The 18,988-nt window shown below is 37.7% G+C and overlaps 1 protein-coding gene across 3 annotated transcripts in view; it reads right to left on the bottom strand.

The window, feature by feature from the left end:
- NDUFS1 (NADH:ubiquinone oxidoreductase core subunit S1) overlaps positions 1 to 18,988 on the bottom strand; it is a 31,031-nt gene that overhangs the window by 9,446 nt on the left and 2,597 nt on the right. For 2 of the 3 annotated variants that reach the window (XM_082689139.1, XM_082689138.1), the window contains exons 2-14: positions 18,128 to 18,195; positions 17,313 to 17,404; positions 15,201 to 15,308; positions 14,447 to 14,523; positions 13,727 to 13,808; positions 13,506 to 13,636; positions 12,861 to 13,046; positions 10,837 to 10,971; positions 10,087 to 10,201; positions 9,171 to 9,316; positions 7,937 to 8,065; positions 6,879 to 7,008; positions 3,516 to 3,676 (exon numbers count right to left, since the gene is read on the bottom strand). In XM_082689139.1, the coding sequence (XP_082545265.1) occupies positions 3,516 to 3,676; positions 6,879 to 7,008; positions 7,937 to 8,065; positions 9,171 to 9,316; positions 10,087 to 10,201; positions 10,837 to 10,971; positions 12,861 to 13,046; positions 13,506 to 13,636; positions 13,727 to 13,808; positions 14,447 to 14,523; positions 15,201 to 15,308; positions 17,313 to 17,404; positions 18,128 to 18,191 (1,556 nt within the window). In that variant the 5' untranslated portion in view covers positions 18,192 to 18,195. The remainder of the gene's footprint in view (positions 1 to 3,515; positions 3,677 to 6,878; positions 7,009 to 7,936; positions 8,066 to 9,170; positions 9,317 to 10,086; positions 10,202 to 10,836; positions 10,972 to 12,860; positions 13,047 to 13,505; positions 13,637 to 13,726; positions 13,809 to 14,446; positions 14,524 to 15,200; positions 15,309 to 17,312; positions 17,405 to 18,127; positions 18,196 to 18,988) is intronic. The other variant, XM_082689140.1, reaches the window with a different exon arrangement.

Here is an 18,988-nt window from a genome sequence, read left to right as displayed (position 1 = left end):
TATAAAACAGTCCACCTCATCCTAGAAAACAAATTGAGTATGCTTAAGTCTGCCTTTACAATAAAAGGTATGTCCTGGGGCATCTGGATGGCTCAGTTCATTGAGTGTTGACTCTTGGTTTCATCTCAGGTCATGATCTCAGGTTTGTGGGATCGAGCCCCAGGTCAGGCTATGCTCTCAGCGCGAGTCTGCTTATCGCTCTCCCTCTGCTTCTCCCCCTGCTCACACACCCTCTCTCTCTCTCTCAAGTAAATGAATAAATAAAATCTTTAAAAAAAGGGGCACCTGGGTGGCTCAGTGGGTTAAAGCCTCTGCCTTCAGCTCAGGTGATGGTCCCAGTATTCTGGGATCGAGCCCCCAAGCGGGTTCTCTGCTCACTGGGAAGCCTGCTTCCCACCCCCCAGCCAGCCTCTCTGCCTACTTGTGATCTCTGTCAAATAAATAAATAAAACCTTTAAAAAAAAAAAAGTCCTAATAAACTAACATGAACTTTCATAAAAAAGAAATCTTGTAAGAATGAAATGGCAAACAAGGCTAATAAACTAAAAATTGTAACAATGTCATGCTCTCCAGAAAGAAAACTCACAAAATGATGGAACATAGTTTAAGAAATTTTCACTAAACCCAGAAAAAAAGGATATGAGAAAAATTATGAGAGAAGAGCCAAAAGTCTGAAGGCCTATCAATGCATAACAAAACAAGTTTCTGCATGAGAGCAAAGAACTAAGTAAAAGTAAAGCAATAACCTTTTCTGAGCTTAAAAGAAAAAAAAAAAAAAATCAAAACATTTCAATTTGATAATGGAGAGTATCTATGATATTCCCAGGTAAAAGTAATGACATCTGAGTGTCACCTACTTAAAATCTGACAGAATTTTAAATTTTAACACCAAAAATAAGAACCCAAAGGGTGAGCAGGCTGACACTGACACATATACAAAGTCAGGTCATCCTCAGTGACAGAACTGAGAATACATTAGATCCTCTCTAAAATAGCGAATGAAAATGGGGCACTTGGGTAGCTTAGTCGTCAAGTGTCTGCCTTCAGCTCAGGTCACAGATGCGAAAGTGAACTAAAAATACATAAAAATTGTGGCTAGAAAGAATCCAGAGGCGATCAATGCAAATAAACTCTACCTAAAAACTATAAAGTTTTAAAAAATGTTTTACATAACGATCTATAAGGCCAAGTTAAACCAATCAAAGAGAAACATAACACCAAAACTGAAATTAATGTTTAAGAATTTATTCAAGGGCACCTGGGTGGCTCAGTGGTTAAGTGTCTGCCTTTGACTCAGGTCATGACCCCAGGGTTCTGGGACCAAGTCCTGCATTAGGCTTCCTGCTCAGTGGGGAGTTTGCCTCTTCCTCTGCCCCTGCCCCCACTTGTGCTCTTTCTCTCTCAAATAAATAAAATCTTAAAAAAAAAAAATGTATTCGGGTACCTGGGTGGCTCAATGGTTAAGCGTCCGCCTTTGGCTCAGGACGGAGCCCCCATCAGGCTCCCTGCTCAGCAGGAGGCCTGCTTCTCCCTCTCCCACTCCGGTTTGTGTTCCCTCTCTCACTGTCTCTGTCAAATAAATAAATAAAATCTTTAAAAAAAAAGTATTCAAATACTTGTAAATTTAAAAAATTTGCCTATCACATTTAAAAGTACTTAGCCTCAATCCTTAAATCTGAAAAATAATACTTTTTAAAAAAGATTTTATTTATTTGAGAGAGAGAGGTGGGGAAAGAGGCAGAGGGAGAGGGAGAAACAGACTTTCTACTGAGCAGGGAGCCTAATGAGGGGCTTGATCCCAGGACCCTGGGATCATAACCTGAGCTGAAGGCAGACGCTTAAATGACTGTGCTACCCAGGCACCTCCATAAAAATAATTCTAAAGGTAGAAAGGATTATGGGAAATGGGAAAACTTATTTACTAAGGTAAAACTGTTACAACATTTCTTTTTTTCTTTTTTTTTAAAGATTTTACTTGTTATGGGGTTATGAGCATTGGGGAGGGTATATGCTATGGTGAGTGCTGTGAAGTGTGCAAGCCTGACGATTCACAGATCTGTACCTCTGGGGCTAATAATACATTCTGTTAATAAAAAATAGAAAATTAAAAAAAAAACTTTTTTAAGATTTTATTTGTTAGAGAGATAGAGAAAGAGAAACAAGCAGGGAGCAGCAGGCAGAGGGAGAAACGGGCTCCCCACGAAGCAGGGAGTCCAATGGAGGCCTCAGTCCCAGGACCCGAGGATCATGACCTAAGCTGAAGGCAGATGCTTAACGGACTGAGCCACCCAAGCATCCCTGTTCCATTTCTAAAACAAGTTGGAAATATGCACGGAGAGCCTCAGAAAATGTTTATCCTGTTTACCTTAAGAGCTCTACTTTTAAAAACCCACTGTAAGAAAATAATCTAAAGTTCATTAAGTATTTGTGTATCATTGCATTACTTATACTTTATAGACTAGTATCAATTTACATGTTAACAAGAATGAAATGACTAAAAAGCTGTACATATTCATGATACTAAATTGCCATTGAAGTTTATATTTATATGAAATTTCTAATTACAAGAAGAAATTTTATCTGGTAATGAAAATTGATAAAAACAGGATAGAAAACTGTTTACATAGTATGATTTCAACTATATAAGAGTATTTACAGAGGAAAAAAAGAACCAGAAGGAAGTAGCAACAGTAATTATCTGTAATTTGTAGAAGAATTTCCATTTCCATATTTTCTTCTCTTTCCAACTTCCTAAAATGAATGTGTATATATATACATATATATATATGTATATATATATATATTTTAAAGAGAAGTATACACAGGGGTTGGTGGGAAGGGCAGAAGGAGGGGGAGAAAGAGCTCAAGCAGGCTCCACACCCAGCATGTAGCACAAGTGGGGTTCAATCTCATGACCCCTAAGATCACTGACCTGAGCCAAAATCAAGAGTCAGACAATTAACCAAGTGAGCCACCCAGATGCTCCAATTTTATTATTAATATGGTCAGAAAAAAACTTTCCTTACATTGAATTCTCATGTTAGCTTATATTTTTATCATTCAGTCAGAGGCCTTCTTGCAATTTTTGAACCAAGTGTACCTTAATACAATACAATACAATATAGATTTTCAAGATTTTCTCAGCACTATCCCAAGTATTTTATTTTATTTTTTTAAAGATTTTATTTATTTATTTGAGAGAGAAGGAGAGAACATGAGCAGGGGGAAAGGCAGAGGAAGGAACAGATTCCCTGTCGAGCAGGGAGCCGGACACAGGCTCTATCCCAGAACCCCGGGATCATGACCAACTGAGCCACCCAGGCACCCCTCAAATATTTTAAATATTATCATCTTCGGTTCTTCTCACACAGAAAATAAAGGTATTTCTCACATCTACTACTGAGACATTGCTAAATACTAAGATGTTTGTATATCTAAATGTGACAGTATAACAGTAACACACGTACATGAAATTACTTGAATCTTACAGTATATAGAACAATTACTCAACATACCTATGAAGGATATTCATAACTTTCCAATCACCAGAAACACCACTACTTGTCCGAATCTTTTGAGCAATGTTGGAAACAGCTGCAAGAATTGCTGCGCCATCATTTCTCTGGAGTGCAGAACTGCCTAAAACCACCATTGGTTTTTTAGCTTCATGTAACACCTATTTAAAAATAGAACTTCAATTAAAAATTTTTAAAAATTTGCATCTATAATATGTTGTCCCAAGTTTTAGTTTTAATGCAGAATATCTTTGATTTTTAAGAGTCAACATTTAGACATATATACAACCAGATTTAACTTAAAAAAACACCTCGCCAATGCTACTATGAAATGGCTAAATGAGTTATCAGATCAAATAGATTTTCTAAAAGTAAGTACTGGGAATGAAAGCCTTTCCCAAATATCCTTTGGTCAGAATGATTATAGGTATGTTCCAGAGAAACTGGGCAATGTCCCTACAGAGATTGAGTTGGTACTTTCTAATAGAAAAAGCCACATTCGACTATCATGTCTATAGTCTTCTACCTACTCACCATGCTGGAGACAAGGAGGAACAGGTAGGGAAAGCAATTAGCACTAGCATTGTAACAGACAATACCTAAAACTTTTAGGGCTCTGCTTTAAATCATAATAACTTCTGAATGCCAAAACCGGAGGGGAGTGCATCCCAAAATCAGAGGAAACTACATTATTTAGTGGAGATTGGAAAAATTAAAAGTAAAGAGGAATTCTTTACCTCGATAAAGAATTTTTTACTTCAATATTCTTCGATAATAACTGGCCCAAATCAAAGAATCCACCTGAGAGTTATGCCTACACACTACAGAGGAGAGTAAACGTCCCTACACACTACAGAGGAGAGTAAACGTCCTCCTAGGGAATTTCCCAAGAAAATGTGAATAGTTCAGAAAAATGGTTTTCTTTCTTTCTTTATAAAACATTTTATTTATTTATTTATTTGACACAGAGAGAGAGAGAGAGAGAGCGAGAGCGCACAAGCAGGGGGAAAGGCAGAGGGAGAGGGAGAAGCAGGCGCTCAACTAAGCAGAGAGCCCCGCGCAGGGCTCAATCCCAGGACTCTGGGATCATGACCGGGGCCAAAGGCAGATGCTTAACCAACATGGCCACCTAGGCGCCCCTTGTTAGGAGTTCTTAATGAAGAGACCACCACTTACTAACTGAAAATACATTTAGGGGTGCCTGGGTGGCTCAGTGGGTTAAAGCGCCTGCCTTGGACTCAGGTCATGATCCCAGAGTCCTGGGATCGAACCCCATATCGGGCTCTCTGCCCAGCAGGGAGCCTACTTCCACCTCTCCTCTCTCTGCCTGCCTCTCTGCCTACTTGTGATCTCTGCCTGTCAAATAAATAAATAAAATCTTAATAAAAAAAGAAAATACATTTAAATCTAGTATAGAAAAAAACTCCCGAAAAACACCAATCATTTTCTAGGGCATGGAGATGGGAAGAATTAGAAAAGAATACTTTTCATTAAGGTTTTTTTTTTTTCTATTTTTAATCACTGCAATGAAAATGTTTTTCCTCTTCAAGACAAAGGAACTGAGCTTAGCTATTTTGTACCACATGATTACACCTAAGGCCACACCACCTTGGAACCATAAGGAGGAGCTCACTCGAACACACGGGAGCAAAGACACTGAAGGAGTAAAGCAGTAAGGAATATCCTTCCTAGATGACATCCTTGGACATTTATCAAACCACCTACCCTCCAAAACTGTTATGTGAAGAATAGAAACCTCTTGCATTTTTTAAATAATCAGCATTTCACCACATAGGGACAAAATACTAAAATAAAAAGAATCTTGAATTTTCACAGTGAAAGGTGTACCATGTCCCATAAAAAAGTGACAGAACCCACCACCATTAAGACATATTCTGAAGTTATTAAATTTCAAAGATAAAGAAGCTAGTAAAAAGGTTCAAAAAAGTATCTAGATAGTAAAAAAAAAAAAAAAAAAAAAATCAGGCCAGGGTTGGGAGAAAATATGACTGACATTAGGCTTCTCCACAGTAACAAAAAAGCAGTGTCTATAAAGTTCAGAGAGGAAAAAAGTGTGACTCTATAACTTTGTATCTGCCAAGGCTCTCTTCAGGAATAAAACGGACATTTTCAAGCAAGAAAGAAATTAAGGAACAGTGTACTTATAAGCTCCTTTGGAAAAGTAAAATAAAAACCTATAAATACCAGACAGCAACGAAGTAAATGTAAATAAAGTACTCGGTAATGAAACTGTCATTAAAAGGACTGGTGAAATTTGAAGAATAACTCTTGTAGTAAGAAAGACTTCCTTTAACTTCAGATTCCTTCAGTTTCACTTCAGCTTGGAGGGTCTTGAACTCACGACCCTGAAATCATGACCTGAGCTAAGGTTAAGAGTCGGACACTTAAGGGATTGAGCCACCCAGGCACCCCTTATATCAATTTCTTTTCCGATAATTTCAAGTAAAATTAAATTCTGGTACATAAAAATAGCACATATAATAAGATCTCATTTTTGTCTGCCTATCTATTCATCCATCTTGCTCTACATATGAAGAGAGAAATGATTATGGTGTTTCATCAATATTTGTTTGGGGGCACCTGGGTGGTTCAGTTGGTTAAGCCTCTGCCTTCCGCTCAGGTCATGATCCCAGGACCTGGGATTAAGCCCCTGCATTGAGGTCCGTGCTCTGCAGGGAGCCTGCTTCTCCCTCTGTCTATATGCCCCTCCCCCTGCTTGTGCGCATACTCCGTCAAATAAATAAAATCTTTAATAAAGTAAAAAATAAATTCTTGTTTGGGTTGGTGGAACCTGGGGTAATGTTCTACTTTTTTCCATTTTTCTTTTATTTATGTATTTGAGAGAGAGAGAGATTAAGAGAATGAGTGGGAGGATGAGCCCAGGGAGAAGCAGAGTCCCCGATGAGCAGGGAGCCCGACACTGGACTCGATCCCCGGACCCTGAAATCATGACCTGAGCTGAAGGCAGATGGTCAACCAACTGAGTCACCCAGGCGCCAGCCCCCCATTTTTCTTCTCTAAAGTGGTGTAATTTTTAACAGTAATCATATATTATTATGACAAAAACAGTAACTCTTAAAAATTAAGTAATACTTAGGGGTGCCTGGGTGGCTCAGTGGGTTAAGCCTCTGCCTTCAGCTCAGGTCATGATCTCAGGGTTATGGGATCAAGTCCTACATCAGGCTCTCTGCTTGGCAGGGAGCCTGCTTCTTCCTCCTCCTCTCTCTCTCTGCCTACTTGTGATCTTTCTCTGTCAAATAAATAAATGAAATTTAAAAAAAAATTTAAAAAATAATAATACTTAAAAATCAACAAAAGTGGATACATATCACGTGAGAGCACCTGGCTGAATGGATGGCTACCGAAAGCAATGTCTTGAAGAACTTTGGGAGAATCTCCCAGATGGTCATATCTATAAGTGAGATCCACTGCGCTGCCAATAAGGGCCACTTTTAAGTCATTGTGAAGCCAGCTGAAATAAAAACAACAAAGATTTTAGAGTTAAATTACTAAATTAGCATAGCCACCAGTCTTAACAATGTAGCCTAGAGGCTACATCTATTTATGTTACAAATATTAAAGCACAAAGCAGTCACAGAACATTTGGCCTTCACATACATAATTTATTGTGTACCTTTCAAAATAACACTGTTGTAAAAATGCACACCAAGGTAAGTCAGTGAATTAATTTGCTGTGTAAGAATGCCAACCCTAAGCAAGCTGCAAAAACTGTAGTTTTAGAATAAATGATGCGTAATTTTTATCTTACCATATTTACATAGCAGAGTCAATTATCTCCTAATTATCCATTAAGGTGATTTAAATATAGTTAATGAAAATAAACTACATCATTCAAATTTATTCTCTTTGCCAGGGAAGTAAGGATCCAGCTCTTCTAAAACTAGATACAAACATGGTGACTATATATTCTATTTGAGACAGTGCAGGTTTTCATCTGCCTCCTGCGGCATTAACAATTCCCCCTCTCACTCTCAACAGTGTCATAGTATAGATAATAAATTATACCAGCCTGTTCATATGTGTCTAAGATATGAAAAGATGTAGGTATTCTACATCTGCCCCTACTCTTCAAAGAAATGTTAAAAAAGAAAACTGAGGAGTAATGACACTAACTGCAGTATATGACTTGAGACTGAATCCTGAGCAGGAAAAAAAGTTATAGACAAAATTATGGAAAAACTGGTGCATCTTGAGTTATTTCAAAATAAGAGGACGAAGTATTAAGATCAGCAGCGGGGGAGGGAGGGAATGGACCTGCTAGACACTGCACTCCAATTATCTTTTGGAGTCTCATTCCCACTAACACTATTAGGAATTAGCTATTTTTTAGACTTAAATTATTATATAAAATTTTTAAAACCCTGAATATTACTACTAACCTCTTTCGAATTCTAGCATTAAACAGTGGTGCCTCAAAACGTGGATTTGTACCAACCAGAAGGACAAGATCTGCCTCTTCCACACCAGCAATTGTAGTATTAAGAAGATAGTTGGAACGCAAATCTGTGCTAGAAATACAAAATTAAAAATGCAGGTTTACTTCAAAACTAATACATAATGAAAATCCAGGCAATATTTTCATGTTAGCAAGCCCATGGTATTCCCAGACAAAACAATTCCTATGAAGTATTTCCAAATTACATCTAAGTTTCAGATATATTTTTTTGTAAGATTTATTTATGTGAGAGAGGGAGAGAGAAACCATGTGCATGTGAGCAGGGGGAGGGGCAAGGGAGAGTGAGACAAGTACATTCCCTGCTAAGTGGGGAAGCCTACTCACGGCTCAATCCCAGGACCCTGAGATCATGACCTGAGCCGAAATCAAGAGCTGGATGCTTAACCAACTGAGCGACCCAGGCACCATTCAGATAACTTATTGATAACTGGGATTCTCCAATAGTTCCTGGGTTGACTTTGGTCTCTGTGTGAAAAGAAACTGATGGGTAGGGGCGCCTGGGTGGCTCAGTGGGTTAAGCCGCTGCCTTCGGCTCAGGTCATGATCTCGGGGTCCTGGGATCGAGTCCCGCATCGGGCTCTCTGCTCAGCGGGGAGCCTGCTTCCTTCTCTCTCTCTCTGCCTGACTCTCCGACTACTTGTGATTTCTCTCTGTCAAATAAATAAATAAAATCTTTAAGAAAAAAAAAAAAAAAAAAAGAAACTGATGGGTATGATGGAAAATCCAAGCTGTCAGTCATCACTTACTGATGCCACAGACATACTTATTAATTTAAATTTTTAAAAATTAAAAAAAAAAAGATTTTATTTATTTGACAGAGATCACAAGTAGGCAAAGAGGCAGGCAGAGAGAGAGGGAGGAGGAAGCAGGCTCCCTGCTGAGCGGACAGCCCGATGTGGGGCTCGATCCCAGGGCCCTGGGATCATGACCTGAGCCGGAAGGCAGAGGCTTTAACCCACTGAGCCACCCAGGCACCCCCTATTTACTTATTTATTTAAGTAAACTCTATCACCAATGTGGGATCGAATTTATGACCCCGAGATTAAGAGTCACCCACTCTACCAATTGAGCCGGCCAGGAGCACCAGATGTAATGGTTTATACACAACTTTATAACCACAACAAAGCAGGCCTCGATGCTGGCTTCGTAGTTCTCACCCAGCTCCTGCAGTGGGGAAGACCTCTTCCGTGCACAGGGTGTCAGAGTCTACCCTATTAAGCAAATCTTTGAGAGCTACCAGAGCTTCAGCATCCACCAAGCCACCTGCAATTGCTGCCACATCATTGCCTTGAAAACTCTGCAACTGGAAATGCATAAAAAGGTTATCACCAAAAACATCTATTCAGCAAAGACCACTATTCAGAAAACAAAACAACAGTCATTTTAAAGTATTAAAAAAGCAACAAACTTTAGACTAGAAAGGCTTACACTAACTATTAATCTAGAAGTGACAAACAAAGGTGTCTGTGAGGCCCAATAATAATACCAGGCTTGGCGGGTATAATAATACCGCCAGCGTGGAGGGAAGGTATTTGTTTTAAACAAGAAACAAAGGGGGCTCATGATGAGGTTTGGAGGACGAAGACTGAATTACAGTTAAATTTGACTTCTTCCAAAGTATCTACTACTCCCTCAAGCCCTTTGCGTACATTTCTCTGACTAGAAAGCCACTCCCCCATCTTTGCTCTGGCAAGTCTGCATTCATTCTTAGACTTTGCCTAAATGGCCTTATATATTATATAGGAAGGCATCCCTGATATGCTAGCCTGGTTGGGCACCCCTCCCATGTGCTCTCTCGTATACCATTTCCTGCACAACTACCTGAGCACATGACACCTGACTGACTACAGGTCTTTCCCTACTACAAGACTGTGGGAAATAGGGACCATGAGTTAGCGGTCTCGACATCCCTACCTCCAGCGTGACTATCTAGCATACGGTTCTTAATAGATGTTTGTTAAATGAAAGGCAATCATGACAAGAAAAAATGAAGAGACACACATTCCCCACTTTGCTACAAAGATGTTCCTTGAAAATCACAAATACTATTTATTCTAAACTTCAATTTTTTACCATTCCAGCTACACGAGAGAGTGCATCCTCCCAGGAGGTATAGGTTAAAAGCCCCTTTTCATTTCTGACCATCGGCTCCGTAAGTCTTTGACGTTTTAGCCCATCATAGGCAAATCTAAATAACAGAAATTACACCATTTGTGGAATCCTGCTGAAGAGGCAACTAGTTTTCAAGTTTAAAATCTAAAAAAAATGCTATTTAAACGCTGTACCAGTTATAGTGTCAAAGAGACTGATGAACACTTGGATACAAATAATTATCCCGGTTTTTGGAAGATGAATAAATATTTTATGAACATCATCCAAAACTAAAACATCATCTAAAGAGTTTGAGTTCTTGTAAGCTGTTTTCAGCTAACTGAAATTACAACACAAAAAAAATCTGATAGCTGAAGAAGCCAAGTCATTTTTATTTATAAAACCTGAATACTTTTAGATATTTTATCAAAATTATGATGTACAAGCTCTAACTTACATGTAGCTTTTCTCTAATGAACAAATTAGAATAGATTAAGTACCTTAATCCACTTCAAAATTGCAGGATGGGTATTTGTCAGTTAATATGAAAGCCAGCGATATACCTAGACTACTGTTAATTTTCTCCAATTCTCCGTATTAACAGTCTAGATTTTTCAATAGTCTATATTTATTAACTAATTTGCAAGTATAAAAACTATTTTAAAATTAAAATTACCATAAAATATACTTCAACTCAAGTGCAAATGTTAAGGAAAACAATGCCGCACATACCTGGTTTTATCAGAGATCCACTCTTCATTGATGTCCTCGTGCATCCTTGGCAAAATCCTCATCACCTCTCCTGTTCTTGTGCTTACCACAATATTACTTCCAACTGCATCCATGACATCAATGGATTCCGTCTTTCTGAGAAAATAAGCAGATGTATTTACTATGCTGATTTTCTGCTATCTGATATATCCCAAACAAAAAATTTTACAATGACTTGCCTTTCTGAATTTCTAAAAGTAATGGCACCCAGAGAAATTGCAATAAAATAAAAATATCCTCATATCTGTCTACTTCACACAAATTCCTACTGTAAAAATAAAGCTTTAGGGACACCTAGGCGTCTGACTGTTGATTTCGACTCAGGTCATGACCTCAAGGTAGCGAGATCAAGCCCTGTGTGGCGTGCAAAGTCTGCCCTCCCTATGCTGCTCCCCGCAACTGCACATGCATGAGATTGCAAGCTCTCTCCATAAATAAAATCTTAAAACATAAATAAAGCTTTAGAGACTGTTAACTAATATAAAAGCCAATGGTAAGGGTTCTAAGTGGCCAAATCTGGGAAATATGATTATCAAAATAAATAGCAAGAAGGTAAGATTTCTGGTTATGGCTGATTAAAAAAGCCTGACAAATCCTCCCCTCAAAAAAGCAAAAATAAAGTTGGACAAAATTAGCAAAGATAACCACTTTGGAAATCTAACAAAAAGGGACACACCATCACAAGAAGCTTTTATGCAGGGAAAAACTACTGAACTTCAAGTAAAAAGGCTGGAAATCAGTGGTGATGTGAATTGGGGCCTGTTCTCATCCCCTTCCCCACCACCTTGAACAGGTTCTGCAAGGCTGAGGTAAGCTGTGGAGATGGAAGCTTCTCTGCCTGCATTATGGGAGTCTCAGAAGAAAAACAGAAAAATCTCTACTTACGTCATCTCAGCTATGCACTGTGCCTTATCACCCAAATCCTTTTTATACATATATATATGGTTTAAAACCTAGAACTGTAAAAAACTCCCATATATTCTGGTAGAAGTTTAAAAATGGGAGGGCAATTTAATGATATGTTTCTAGAACCTTAAAAATACACCCGGGGTGCCTGGGTGGCTCAGTGGGTTAAAGCCTCTGAGCCTCAGCTCAGGTCATGGTCCCAAGGGTCCTGGGATGGAGCCCCACATCGGGCTCTCTGCTCAGCAGGGAGCCCGATTCCTCCTCTTTCTCTGCCTGCCTCTCTGCCTACTTGTGATCTCTCTCTCTGTGTCAAATAAATAAATAAAATCTTAAAAAATAATAATAAAAAAATAAAAACCCTCAAAATTATTGCAACTACCTACTCCATTTCCCGGTTTAGTAAGAAGATTCAGATATACAAGAAAAAAAATTCATTTGTAACAATTTTTAAAAAATATTTTATTATTAATTCACTTGAGAGACAGAGAAAGAGAGAGAAAAGTGTATAAGCTGGGGGGAGAGGGAGAGAATCTGAAGTGGACTCTTGTGCTGAGCACAGAGCTATATGTGGGGCTTGATTTCATGACTCAGATCATGACCTGAGCCAAAACCAAGAGTTAGATACTTAAGTGACTGAGCTACCTCAGGCATCCCAATAACAATTTATATCACAGGTTTACAACTATACAGAAACAAACTAAATGCCTGATAATAGGAACTAACAAAATAAAGTATGATATATCCATATGGTTGAAAACTTAATATACAATGAGAGGAGATTATAAATCTTAAAAAATCAAGACAATTTTACTCTTTGGAAATACAAGTGACTAAAATAATTATATGGTTAAGTACTTTGGAATTAATTTCCAAGAAAATTGTAATTAATTTGCACAGGTTCATCCTATCCTTTAATCTATCTTACTTTCCAGTAAGAGGATTTAACTTAAAGCAAATACCTAAAAACTTAGCCGACCAAAACAATTAGAATATAGCAAGAACACGAATCTTCAATTTTTTTCAACAGCAGTCAACTAAAGGACAGAAAACAAACTGTCAAAAAACACAACAATGTATACCTTGTTTCCCAAGGGCGGGCAGTAAAAGCATAGGGCTTAGAGGTCAGGGCACCTACAGGGCAGATATCAATGATATTTCCAGAGAGCTCAGACATGAACATCTTTTCAACATATGTGCCAACTTGCATATCATTTCCTCTGCCTGTTGTTCCCAAATCATCTACTCCTGCAATTTCACTTGCAAACCTGCAAGATAAAAATGTACTGTCAAATGGTCAAATCCAGCAAAATTATCTCCTTTCCTAACTATGCTCACAAAGAAATAATTATTTTCAAAACACTAAAAAGACATGAATATATTTTCAATGGTGAACATAGTCCTTGAATAAAAAGAGTTCAATAAATGTTCGCTTGTAAGTTAATTGCAATGTAACACACATACAGAAAATGACACAAATCATGTGTAGCTCAGTAAGTTATCACAGAGTTAATGCTTATAGATTTTGATTTGTAAATTCAGCAGAAGCTGATATTCACTGAAAGTGAAAAATTTCATTTTATTGGTTTGTGCAGACAACGATAAAAACATCCCTTTCCTATAACCAAAAAAAGTTGCCCTTTCTTCCAGTGTTGTTATTCCACCAAATTTGTGAGTATTAGGTAAGTATGTGAATGATATTCCAGAAGAGAGGAGGAAAAAATTACCTGATGCAGCGAGTACATTGTATACATCTAGTCATGATGGTCTTTACTAATGGCCCAATGTTCTTGTCCTCCACAGCCCGTTTCCCTTCTAAAAATCGGCTCCTATCACTTCCGAACATCATGGACTGGTCCTTAAGTAGATTAGGAAAATTAATTTAATGCTGCTAGTAAAATTAAAACTTGAAGCAGCCAAAAACGATTTATGAAGTTAGACTACATACCTGCAGATCACATTCACCTCCCTGGTCACAAATAGGACAGTCCAGTGGGTGATTTGCTAGCAAGAACTCCATCACACCTTCTCTGTATGGATAATTTTAATATATAAAACGATATAAATTTTTGGCACTCAAAATGGTTTGGAAATAGGCTATCTAGATAACCTCCAGAGATGTATCCTTTCACAGAGCATTAATTTTACACTTATTATTAGAAATGCCAGTGCAACCATCATTCTAGTATTAGACACATGATCTAAAAAAATGTTTATAGAAATCTATGAATAAAATATCATTATAGAATCTAGAAAATTGTAACTTTTAACAATACAAAATTACCAAAAATTGCTAAATGATCTTCAGAAAACATTCACATTCAAAACAAAAACAAACACACAAATGCACAGCAAAAAACAAGTAACAGTGCCTGTACAGTATAGTAATATGTTACTGAAATAATCTCAGTTCAGTAAGCCCCAGATTCACTATTCATCACAAGTTACTGAAGAAGAGCTTTTAGTGCTAATTCCATTCTAGGCTCAAAACCATAAACACCTGACTTCACCTCCTCAATGTGTACTTACTTCCACTGCTCCCCTGAGCTGAACATGCCAACTTTTTCAGAGCTTGCTACTGAGTTCCTCATCTAGGAGTGGTCTAAATACTGAAATGAGCAATTTTCTGCTCTAAGAAAAGTTACTATGCTAAGTAGCACTAAAGTACCTGGCTTTCTTTGATTTCTCTGAGTTTGTCAGGATATTCCAACCTTTCATTACTGGCATGGCACAAGCAGCTACAACCTGCAATTTCAATGGAAAAATCTTTCAGTTCTCGTATTTATAAGCAACCCAACATATGAAAAGATCAAGTCATCCATCTAAAGAGAAACAAAGTACAGTATTTTTTAAGACATAATTTTCCAGTTTTCATATTCACAATATGATAACCTGACTCTTTCTCTTAGAAAAAAATAAGATATCATACTTCTAAATTCTATTCTCATAGTTAAAGCAACTTTAGACTCTGAAACAGAACATCAAATAACTGTCTTGATTAGCATGTACTACTGAATTAAAACTATATGAGGAAAAATGAATTAAACTGAAAGTGAACCTCTTCATTACAATCCTCCTCTAGTGAAAATGGAACAGCAGAAGAGCTTTCAACATGATGCTTGGCAATTCCGCATCCTAGCTGTGTGTCTTATCACGTGGAAATACTGTTAGGTGTAAGAAGTCACCTTTAATTTCCAAATCTATTACATTTATATAGTGCTTGCATTTATAAAGCACTTTCATCAATGCTTTTCCAGTTTTGAAATGAACAGACTTAACTGCACACAAAAAAATAAATTTCTAGAAACAATTAAACAGGGCTAGGTTTCTCCACTACAGTAATGATTCTAAATAAAGTTTGCTGCAAGATTTAAAGTTTTCTACCTTCTACAGCATGGTGTGGAATTTTAGGTATCAAGTACCTTAGGAGCTTTCTCAATTTCAACCAGGCACATCCTGCAGTTTCCAGCAACAGACAATCTTTCATGATAACAGAACCGAGGGATCTGCATGCCAACCTTCTCACAAGCCTAGAAGACAAAGTAAACATTTTTTTGCATTAGGACAACCTAACCTCATCCCTTTCTTGCCTAAAACACAGAAGAAGAAACAAGTCATCCCCACCTACCTTATTACACCTATCTATAAATATCTATACCTTCCTTCATTCGTACTCCAATCCTGAACAGATTTCCCTCCTTCTTTGTTCTTGATTACTACCCCTATCTACTCTTGAGCTGCTTAAGAATCCTCAGCATACCTATACCTTATGTGGAAGAAACGAAATGAACCAACGTCTCAGACTGTGCTGAAGGTTTGACTCCCCCTTTCCATTCTGAACTGCTGTCTACAAAGACACTCCTTCAAACTCTGTCCCAGTGGTTTCATACTGGGATTTCTTCTTTGCTTGGGTCTCCCCCTTTGGATTAGACTTCAACTCACACTGTCTAGTTGACTATGATCTGCTTCTATATTGGCTCCATATTCCCTCCCTAGGACTCATACTCCCACTGTCATTGACACTCTCCTCAGTTCCCATTTACCTACTAAGGGGGATTAGCCCAGCTCTCCTAGTTATCACTCTTTCCTCTTAAGGCCTACAAACCTATTCAAATTTCCCCTGGAGTTAGCTCTTCCATCTTCAGCCCTTACCTTAAAGCAGTTTCCTCAAATGCCAATGTTTCAACTACTTAGCAAAAATGTACTGAGTCTTCCTGTGTGCTAGATACAGAGGGTATAGGAAGTAACAAGCAAGATCTGGTCCCAACCTTTATATGAGCCCACATTCCAGATGATGATTCTATCTAAACCCTCACGTGTAGCCCTGGAGTCCACCACTCCTCTAAGCTTTAGACTTAAATAGGCATGCACATGTGTATGCTCTATAGATAGCTAAAATTCAACCTATTTCTGTCTCCTATGATACATCCCCAAATAAGCTAACAAAGCCAGAAACTACAAAAATTTCCCTGCTCTTCACTGTTCCCAAAGGCCTGTATCTTACTCTCCCTGAATCTATCCTCTTACTTTCATTCCCATTGCTACTATCTATTTTAGGCCTTTCATTTTCTGCTCTACTAATGCAACATACTTCTTCCTTTGTCTCTCACACTAGTCCTGTTAGTCTCCAAAACAGCATCCTCTATAGTCACTGTCACACTGCTTAACTGCCATGCAAACCGCTGACAGGTCAAACTCTAAGCTCTGCAGCATGACACATATCTTCTTTCATGACTGGACCTCTCTATCAGAGTAATATGAGATCCTGTTATCTTCTACATATACCTTCTGTCCCAACAATACCAACCATTTGAAGCTTTTGTCCAAATATAAACACTTACTTAGCCTTTAAAATCTCCTCAGGGATCATCTGAGATACCCCTAACATCTCTTTCTATTACCTCCTGTACCTGGCAAAAATACTCTCCACCGCATGTCTGTGCTTGGCAGATAGACTAGAAATGACTGCTAACATGAATAAAGAGCATTTCAGCTTTCGATAACTCGCAGATGGAATGAAGCATCACTTCTCCATGACCAACTCTGTTAGTTCTGAAGGAATCTGGAAAAATTACATATTCCAGGCATAAATTCAAGAACAGACTACCTTCCATTTACCTGCTTTATAGGACACATTCTTGGAAATATTACTAAAAATTGATAAGTTACTTGAAGTGAAAAGCATCAAGCAGGTTCACAACAAAGATTACTTTTTCCCCAAACTTACCCATATTAATTTATAATTTATATTTGGTAACTTCAAATTTCTAGTAGGTATTTACTTGGAAAACAGAAGTCAAACAATTTACTATACTAAGAAAGTCAGAAACAGATAAATGAGAGCTCACTTTGAAATGCCAAGATTTTAAATCCAATTTATTTTCATATAATTTTACTATCTATAGTTCTTTTATGAGCATTTATCAAGGAATCTTAAAATTTTTAGAAGTAGATAAATGGTATAAAGGGAGCAAATTGACAGTCCTTAAAAACCAGAACATATGCAAAAATAAAGAATTAGAACATATACCTACTTGGAGGACGGTAGTTCCTGGTTCCACCATAACAGACTGACCATCAACAAATACTTCAATTAAGTTGCTTGCTGCTGTGGCAGTTGTTCGAACTGACCATGAAAAATATTGAGATGAGAAATAAATTAACAGTTAAATTTATTATAGCAAAGGATAGTAGATTAACTCTAACCTACAAGCCTAAATATTTTCCTCATTTTATACTATTCCCTTCTACTTCTCTAGATGCAAACCTATGAAATAAAGAATTAGACAAAAGCTTTTCCAATACTGAACACCAGCTAGAATATGGCTATCCACTTTTAGTGGTAGTTTAACTTGAAACTTAATACCACTAAAAATATGTTCATGGAAATACCATTTTTCAAAAGCAGCATAACTGATTTTTCCATTCTGGCACTGATAGGCAGTTCCTACTACTTTCTATTTCATGACACCTTCTATAAACTATTTAGTTGTATTTTAAAAATTACTCTAGGGGTGCCTGGGTGGCTTAGTCAGTTAAGTGGCCTACTCTTGGATTTTAGCTCAGGTCATGATCTCAGGATTGTGAGATTGACCCCTGTGTCAGGCTTCCTGCTCAGTGGGGAGTCTGCTTCAAATTCTTTCCCTTTGCCCCTCACCCTGCTTGTGTGCTCTTTCTCTCTAAAATATATAAATAAATCTTAAAATCATTTTATTCGACTAGGATCATTTATTTCTATTTTTCTTAAATTACAGTTTAGGGTCTTTCAAGAAACATTTCATAAACCAATGAATTTACAGAGATAAAAGGCTAGTACCCACAAGTGCAAAAAAAAAAAAAAAATACTCACCACATCCTTTGGAAGACTTATTAGAAAGGCCTACTAAGGCCCTTCTTAGAGGTATCCTTAACATATTGCTATGAATAAAACAAAGAAGAGTTATATTATCATAGGAAAAAATAAAACCCTAATTACAAACTTTTTGGTAATAGTTCATAGGTTTTAAACACTTCACAAACATTATTACATTGAACATTCATGAGCCCTGATTTTTCCCCTCAAATTCTAGAGATGAGAATACCCAGTCTCAGGAGATAACTGAGTACAATCAATTGCCCAAGTACAATCCCAAAGAGCTAAGAAGGAGTGGCTAGTGTAAAAATCTATGTAAAGGGCAGTTCTGTGTTGTTTCTAACTATCAACAGATGATCAAATATAAAACACTATGGAGTAAAATAATCTCAAAGAACAACAGTGAACTTAGCATTAATACTCTGTAAAATGACGTCTACCTTCCTGCCTTCGTTTCCTGCCAATACTCACTCTAACATTCTATGTGCTATGCAGTGATCTCCTAAATGCTCCTGAGATTCTGAGCTGGCTCACAAGTTCAAGCCTTTTAAGCATCTGGAGTGCCATTTTCTGTGCTTAGTACATTTATCTTGCGGATTTGCAATTATATGTCTGTTCTACCCTCACCGAATTATGAACTGCTTAAATTTTTCCATCTTTAGGGCCTATTTCCAAGGCTGGTACATAGCTCTAAAACAGTGGTTTTCGACCAGGGACAGTTTTGCTTCCCATGGAACACGTGTCAACATCTGGACACTGCTGTCACAACTGGGGGAAAGCGACTGGCCTCTACTCGGTAGAGGCCAGGGTTCTGTTAAACATCCTACAATGCACAGGACAGTCTCCTATAATAAACAC

Source organism: Mustela nivalis, assembly GCF_964662115.1.
Source record: "Mustela nivalis genome assembly, chromosome: 11".
Taxonomy (NCBI): domain Eukaryota; kingdom Metazoa; phylum Chordata; class Mammalia; order Carnivora; family Mustelidae; genus Mustela; species Mustela nivalis.
Note: the sequence above shows the minus strand (reverse complement) of the source record. Positions and strands in the feature narration are given on the sequence as shown.